Source organism: Prinia subflava, chromosome 5 (assembly GCF_021018805.1).
Source record: "Prinia subflava isolate CZ2003 ecotype Zambia chromosome 5, Cam_Psub_1.2, whole genome shotgun sequence".
NCBI lineage: Eukaryota > Metazoa > Chordata > Aves > Passeriformes > Cisticolidae > Prinia > Prinia subflava.
The window spans coordinates 61,041,375-61,049,454 of NC_086251.1; the positions used below are offsets into that span (position 1 = coordinate 61,041,375).

An 8,080-nucleotide genomic window follows, 5' to 3' on the forward strand; every position below is an offset into this window, starting at 1 on the left:
CGAGTGTTTTCCAGCAGAGGATTATTTGTTAAGGGTTATTATTACACTGGCTTACAATTTGGAACTGTAGAATAACATTTCCTACAGCTAATTGCCATAAATAACATATTTTTTGCTTCTCTCTTCATGGTAATAAGCATAAGATTTGGGATTATTCTGTTTCTTTCTATTTTTTTTTTCCAAGAAATAATCTTTTTTCAGATAAGGATTTTGTGTTTAACTTCCTGGCTTCCATTGAAACATCATCTGTGCAAAAACATTTTTGCTGTTAAAAAAATCTTCACAAGCAGTTTACAAGATAATATAGAAAAGACTGGGTTTTTTTCTCAAAGAATCCTAAAAGTAAAAGTTTGTTGATAGTATTTGGGAGAGGATTATTGTAGCTTTGCCTTTTCCTTATTCCACAGCAGCCAGTGTTGGCTGTTACCAAATCAGTTACTGGACCTTTGATCTGTATCCCCTTGGAAACTCCTTTGATGCAAGTCTGATGTGGAATTTTATGTACAACAGCAATTTGGGGGTACTTTGCTGTTTAAAGTAGCTGAATTTAAGTATATTCAGACTTCAATCCAAACATGGTCACGTTCAGCTCCAGCTACTCCAGAATTTTCCTGGATTATCAGGGACAATTGGTTCCACACAGTGACTTCACTTAGTGTTGAAATAAAGAAATGCAGGATGCTTTTCTACGTCTAAGTGGACAAAGAGAAATAAATAACCAATAGGAAAATATTTTGTAAATAAACATAACTCATGGTTTGCATGGAGATCAACAAAGAGCCATCAAAGAAAATGTTTACACAGCCAATTCCTCTTTGTTGTGTTAGAATAAGCTTAACTTCACATGAAGTTTGTTCTCTCAGTAAAACCACCTGTTAGTAACCTGTGTGTTGGCAACAACATGTAGTACAAGTGTTGTAACACAGGGGTTGCAGAGGTGTGCAAAAGTGAGCACACAAGCAACTGTGCAGCTGATAAACCTTCCAGGCTGTGAAACTGAATCCAGCCATAACTCTGATGAATTTCTGTGTGAGCCCAGAGTGTTTTTAGCCCCACAAATGTTCCTCACACTCTGAGGTTGCCTCAGAAATGGCTTAGGAAAAATTAGCAAGACAGCTGATGGGAGGTGTTTGGAAAAGCAAAAAGGTTTTAATTGAAGGGAAAATAACAAACTATACAGAACAAAAGAATAAAAGCCATGCAAGCTACACAAAATAAAAGACTAAAAGGATTTTAAAGTGCAGGGAGGTCCCTTGCACCTGCTAAGACACCCCAAAAATCCCCAGAGAATCTCCGTGGTCTCTCTTAAGTATTTAACAATCCAGGAGGGGTTTTTGGCATGCTGCAATAGAAACATTCCTTGAGGAACAGCTCAAGGGTCCAACAGGTGCTTTTGTCCTGACACTTGACAAATTATGGTGAGAAGAGCATGGAAGTTTCTGGTTCTTCTTCCTTGTAAGTTCAGGGGTGAAACTGAAACTCTTTCCCATATGAAAACACCTATTAAAGTGTGGGGGTGCACTGCAGCATAACACCACCACTGTGTCACCTTCTAGGCTTTGTTTAGGACAAACACTCCAGAACTGAGATTGGAGAGAGCTCTGGATGGGAAGGAAAAGTGATTATTCTTTTTTTCCCCCAGTCTGGTCTCCCAGTATTGATCTCTGCCCCGAATTCCCTTTCCAGGCCTACAGGTTGGAGCCTTTGATCCTGAAACACTACAGCAACATCTCGCCCGTGCAGATCCACTGGTACAACACGGCCAACCCCCTCCCTTACGAGCACATGAAGCCAAGTTTCCTCAACCCCAGCAAAGAAGCTACCTCAGCCCCGGACACAGAGAGCGCCTCGGCGGCGCCCAGCCCCACCACGTCCCCGGTGATGGTGCGGCGCCACTACGGGGAGTCCATCACCAACATCGGCAAAGCCAGCATCCTGGGTAATGTCCCCAAGGTGGGAGGGGACAGCCAGGACACTGGGGAATGTCCCCACACAAATGGGACAGCCAGGACACTGGGGAATGTCCCCAAGGTGGGAGGGGACAGCCAGGACACTGGGGAATGTCCCCACACAAATGGGACAGCCAGCATCCTGGGTAATGTCCCCACACAAATGGGACAGCCAGGACACTGGGGAATGTCCCCAAGGTGGGATGGGACAGCCAGGACACTGGGGAATGTCCCCGGGCTGGGAGGGGACAGCCAGCATTGTGGGTAATGTCCCCACACAAATGGGACAGCCAGCATCCTGGGTAATGTCCCCAAGGTGGGAGGGGACAGCCAGGGCACTGGGAAATGTCCCCACACAAATGGGACAGCCAGGACACTGGGGAATGTCCCCAGACTGGGATGGGACAGCTAGGACACTGGGGAATGTCCCCAAGGTGGGAGGGGACAGCCAGCATCCTGGGTAATGTCCCCAAGGTGGGAGGGGACAGCCAGGACACTGGGGAATGTCCCCACACAAATGGGACAGCCAGCATCCTGAGGAATGTCCCCAAGGTGGGATGGGACAGCCAGCACCTTGGGAAGTGTCCCCAGGATGGGATAGGACAGCCAGTACCTTGGGTGATGTCCCATCTGTCCCTGGGCTGGGGTGGGGCATCCTCAGGGAGCTTTGCTGCTCCCTGGGGTTGGGGTACAGCCCTAAGGGAACTCAGCTCTGGGGATGGGAGCTGGGGATGCTCACCTGGAGAAGAGAAGGATCCAGGGAGACCTTGGAGCTCCTTCCAGGGCCTCAAGGGGCTCCAGGAGAGCTGGAGAGGGACTGGGGACAAGGGCTGGAGGGACAGGACACAGGGAATGGCTCCCACTGCCAGAGGGCAGGGCTGGATGGGATATTGGGAATTGGGAATTCCTGGCTGTGAGGGTGGGCAGGCCCTGGCACAGGGTGCCCAGAGAAGCTGTGGCTGCCCCTGGATCCCTGGAAGTGTCCAAGGCCAGGCTGGACAGGGCTTGGAGCAGCCTGGGACAGTGGAAGGTGTCCCTGCCATGACAGGGGTTGAAGCTGGATATTCTTTAAGGTCCCTTCCAACCCAGACTATTCCATGATTCTCTTCCTGTCCCTTGCACTGAATCAGAGAGTGGCTGAGGTTGGAAGTGACCTCTGGACATCATCTACTCCAAACCCCAAAATCCCTGCTGGTTTCAGTGAGTTCTGTAGGTGTCTGGCATGGTTTAATCCCAGCTGACATTTACTTTGAAATAAAAACCAGTTTTAGCTTGGGGGAGATGATGCATTTCATGCAATTGCTGCCTTATTTTTGTCTGCCTTATTGAAGTAACATCCCAGTGATTTAAGAGTTTCCACTCTGCTTCATGGGAAAAAAAAATTAAATTAAAGCTTGTCTTCTGATTCTATTTTCTGTTATTGGGAAATAGCAGAAAAATCACACCGTGTAACCCATTACAGTTACCTTTAACTCATGATTCTACAAAAGGAAATTCAGGCTGGTTTAATATAAAGTCTGTTCCTTTCTGGCTTTCTGAGTCAAAATAAGCCCTGGTTTAAGTGAGCTTAAATTCCCTTCACTGGAGCTTATATTTGATCATGCACTTGCAGTTTTTGTTGACTCAAGGCTTTTCTTTAGCTCTCTGTGTGGGATTTGGGAGAAGCCTAGAGCCAGGAGTCTTCCCAATCAAATAAGAATATAAAAGCAGTTTTTCCTCAAGTAGAAATATGTGGTATTTCAGAGCAGAGTGGCTTTTGGGGAGGGTTTCTATAGTAAAGTTAATGTCTTGTCCATGAGGTGGCAGCAGAGTCGGGATAAAACACGAGAAAACTACTCTGAACTTTTATATCCCTCATCCTGAACAACCAAAATAGTCCTTTTAGAGGATGGTGTAACATTTTTAAAGGTCTGTTAGGGCAGTGGACCCTAATTAAGAGAAATATCTTAAATGTGCTAATGGGATTATTAAGTGCAGAAGGCACCAACGTTGTTAGAAAGCATTTTTTGTCTTAGTCTTAGAATTCATGAAAGAGGAATCACAATATACCCTTCAAAGTACCAGATTTCTCTCTGCAGATGTATTTCATGCCTTTTTTCGCCCCCCTTAATACAGATTCCAAATTACAGCTTTTGCTTGTGCATGGGATGAGTTTGGGGATAAACAGAGCCTGCTCCAGTCAGGTGTTCCCAGCCCAGGAAAGCACCAGGAGTGTTTTCCTTCACTCAGCTCCAATGAACGGGTGCTGCAGTGACTTCTTTAATTTGCAGTGACTTTAATTTGCAGTGGCTTTAATTGGCAGTGGCTTTAATTTGAAGTGACTTTAATTTGCAGTGGTTTAATCTGCAGTTTGACTGACTCACCCTGGGTTGTTTCTCCCCTCTGTGCTGGACGCAGGAGCCGCGAGCATCGGGAAGGGCCTTGGGGGGATGCTCTTCTCCAGGTTTGGCCGGTCCAGTGCCACCCCCCAGACCATGGAGACAGGAAAAGATGGACCTGAGGGTGATGAGAAGAAGGCCACCACTGCTGGGAGCCCACCTTTGCCACGCAGCAGCTCGGGGTTCCTGGAACCCACAGGTGAGTGATGCCCACCCCGTGGATCCGGGGGAACAGGAGTGGGGTGAGGGCTGGAAATGCCATAACTGCACACAACAGGGTTTGCTGTTGTGGGTTTGCCACAAATGTAATAAATGTTGGATATCAAGGCCAGCTTGGACAGGGCTTGGAGCAACCTGGGATAGTGGAAGGTGTCCTTGGCCATGGCAGGGGTGGAGTGAGATGATTTTTAAAGTCCCTTCCAACCCAAACCATTCTGGGATTCTGTGAATCTGTTCCTGGGTTGAATTGGAAGAGACCTGAAATCCCATCCCACCCCCTGCCATGGCAGGGACACCTTCCACTGTCCCAGGCTGCTCCAAGCCCTGTCCAGCCTGGCCTTGGACACTTCCAGGGATCCAGGGACAGCCACAGCTGCTCTGGGCACCCTGTGCCAGGGCCTCCCCACCCTCCCAGCCAGGAATTTCTTCCCAGTATCTAATCTATCCCTGCCCTCTGACAATTTAAACCCTTTTTTCCACCTACACTCCCAATTCCCCCGTACATTTCCCATTCTGAAGCACTCTGGATTTTAGGACACACATGACCAGAAACAGAAGCTGCCCTTGTCCTGATCTGAACTGCTCAGAACAGAAAGTGCAGTTTTAGCAGCTGCGTTTTTTTAAAAAAGCAGAGGTACTTCCTCGCAGGAAATCCATCCTTGGATTTATTTCTGAGCTCCCCCTTGGCACTGCTGCAGGACACAGGGGTTTTTTTGCAACTGAAGGAGTCACAAGTGTCCTGTGACAGCACTCACATGATGGATTGCTGTCTGTTCATACGAATTTCAACAGATAACCTGTCTGAGTCAGTGCTTGAGGGCAGGAAACTTGGGGTTAGACGTGAGGGAAGCAGAGGAGCAGGACAGGGAACATCACGGAGCTGCCCAGGGGGTGCTTTCGGGGAGGGCTGGCACACTGAGGGCTCCCTGCATGGATCCCACATCCCTCCAGGGATGGGAACACATCCCTGCTCCATAGAAGGAGAACGTGGAGCGGAGGCCAGCAGGGCTGGGCTGATGCAATCCCCACCCAAGGCCGTGCTCAGAGGGCTGTGGTGGGGTTTGGCTCCCGCCCAAGCTCCCGTAACGGCCTCTCCGAGCGCCCTTCCTGCACAGCCAGGGGTTTTTTTGGATAAACTCTCCTTCTTGGAAATGACTCTGGCTGTGTGCTGGTGTTCCAGGGCTCTGGCTGCCTGTCCTTGCTGCAGAGTGGGGCGATGCTCCTGGGGAAGCAGGGGATCCGTGCCGTGTCTGGTGCGATGCTCCCTTCCCGTCCTCCTCGAGCCAAGAATTCAAATTCCTTCAAACTGCTTCTGATAAATGGCTGCATTTTTGACTCAGTCTGGGGCTTTGGCTTTTGTAGCTCAGCAGGCTTTTAGGGGTTTTTTGTCCTTTTTATTTTATTGCTCCTCATGGAGATTTTCTGACCGCTGAAGTGCCTTAGCTATAGGTTAACACTGGCCCAGTTAAAATGCACTGGTAATTGCTTTGAATGTGGCATTAATCAAAGCAGCATTGAAATAAAAGGGTAACTGCTGAAATGTACTTGGAATAATCAGGATATTAAAAGGGCAGAGCTGTGGAGGGATGACTTTACAGGAAGGGCTTGGAGTATTGGGTGTAGTCTCCTTGTATGGACACTAAAAATGCAAGAAATCCATTTATTTCAGAGAGTTTCCTAGTGGGGCCTCAGCATTTGCTGGATATTTCTCTGTAGTTATCATAACAAGTATAAATAAATATATTTGTTGAGTTACCATAAGGAAAACAGCTGCTTGGAAAAAAACCTGTCTTTTCCAAAGCTGAGAATCACAGAATCATTCAGGATGGAAAAGAGCTCTAAGAGCAGGTTTAGTTTCCTTTTTTTTTTTCTTTTGAAAAAAAGAAAAACTGAACTCAGCACTCTTAGGTTTGTGCTAAATGCACGAGGTGCATTAAAATGCATTTCTGTGTTATTAAATCTTGATTTAGTTGAATGCCCTGTGAAATGTAAACACTGCATGTGTTGTTTGTGCAAGGACAGGGCCAGGATCTGAAACATTCTGGTATTTTTGCAGCTTTTACACCCCTCTTGTTCTTTTCTCGTTCATTTTGCAGTGGAGCTGGAGCACAGGATCGACTTTGAGCTCAGGGAAGGTCTGGTGGAGAGCAGGTACTGGTCTGCAGTCACATCCCACACTGCTTACTGGTCATCTCTGGATATTGCCCTGTTCCTCCTCACCTTCATGTACAAGCAAGACCAAGAAGAGACTGATAAATCCAATTTAGACACTATTTGAATTTTTGACTGGGGACAGGAAGCTTTCAAAACCAATGGCACAACGCAGATGTTTGACTGCAGAGCTGCAGGACCTGTGGCATGGAGGTTTCAGGTTTAAGTGCATGTTTGGGGGGTTTTCCTATTTCTAAAGAGGAGAGTTATTTGTATTTCAAAGCACTTTATAGTTTTCAACGTTTTGCAGTGCTGAATTAGGCCTGAAAGGACTCCAAATTCCTGTCAACGTGGACTGTACAAAGAGCCAGGACAGCATTGTAGCATCCCGTGAGCAGTTGTGCTTGGGTGACATCCTTGTTAATGACCATAATTGCTGGTTAGTTCATTAAACTATTAAAAAATACAGTGGATAAAAAAAACAAAAACAACAACAACAAACCAAACCTAAATTGATTTCCATTAACAAAAAAAAAATACATGTTCAGTACAAACCTGAACCTGCCATGTGCTGGTGTTTTATGTACCCGTGAATAACAAGCAGTGGTGTCATTTTTCCAGGACTTTATTCAGCTCCACATCCAATTATCCCCACATGGGAAGCCCATTCTGACTGCTGGCTTCTGAGGGCCTATCCTACGTGACACATTTAAAAACTAATGCTGAAGAGAAAAAAAGGAAAAAAAGAAAAAAAGCATGAGGCAAATATTTGAAATACTGTAATTATAATTTATTATTCTCTCTAATCGTTTCATTTTATTCCAGTGTATAAAACATTACTTTTTTACTGGTTTCTTTTGACATAATTTAAGAACCACATTTATTTTCTACAGTGTTAAGACTTTTTCTCAGAAATACATATCTTTGTACTACTATTCAAATGAATATATGGACACTGTGGCACACTTTAAGTATTTTTTCATTAAAAATAAATATTTGTGGTTTCACACAAATGACATCAGTCACGTTCTTCTCAGAGGTAAGTGCCTTTGCTTTTTCAGGTTCCAAGTGTTTCTCAGGCACATTTGGATTGGTTTGCAGAGCATCCAGCTGTCCTTTGTTGACCATAATTAAATCCATATATGTGTGTGTTTGTATAAAAACATATGGATGTGTATATTTATGTGCAGGGGGAGGAGCAGCACCATCAAATAAACTTGGTGAGGCCTGAGAATACCAACATTTAGATTAGGTTTGTATCTGAAACTAATTCAGAAGTCAAGAGGGAAGTGTTGGGATGAAAGGGAAGGATCTCCAAGTTAAACACCGCAGGGTCATTGCTGAGATTTTGGAACAACGTGGAAGGCTCTGGAGCAGAAGTGT

The 8,080-nt window shown here is 45.9% G+C and overlaps 2 protein-coding genes across 4 annotated transcripts in view; both read left to right on the forward strand.

Moving 5' to 3' along the window:
* The window catches only part of DDHD1 (DDHD domain containing 1), a 65,677-nt gene extending 57,967 nt beyond the window's left edge, over nt 1–7,710 (forward strand). For all 3 annotated transcript variants that reach the window (XM_063399664.1, XM_063399666.1, XM_063399665.1), the window contains 3 exons: nt 1,687–1,939; nt 4,347–4,526; nt 6,643–7,710. In XM_063399664.1, the coding sequence (XP_063255734.1) occupies nt 1,687–1,939; nt 4,347–4,526; nt 6,643–6,824 (615 nt within the window). In that variant the 3' untranslated portion in view covers nt 6,825–7,710. The remainder of the gene's footprint in view (nt 1–1,686; nt 1,940–4,346; nt 4,527–6,642) is intronic.
* On the forward strand, nt 1,947–4,340 carry LOC134551722 (uncharacterized). Its single transcript, XM_063399667.1, has 2 exons — nt 1,947–2,383; nt 2,424–4,340. Exons 1-2 carry the CDS (start codon nt 1,997–1,999, stop codon nt 3,048–3,050), a joined length of 1,014 nt encoding a protein of 337 aa, XP_063255737.1. The 5' UTR covers nt 1,947–1,996; the 3' UTR covers nt 3,051–4,340.
* Nucleotides 7,711–8,080: the final 370 nt, after the last annotated feature.

Bases quoted from the DNA above. Each gene is read 5' to 3' on its own strand.
- LOC134551722 (XM_063399667.1), top strand. From the start codon at position 1,997: ATGGGACAGCCAGGACACTGGGGAATGTCCCCAAGGTGGGAGGGGACA. The intron at 2,384-2,423 runs GTGGGAGGGGAC...AATGTCCCCAAG, and splicing joins CACTGGGGAATGTCCCCAAG to GTGGGAGGGGACAGCCAGGA.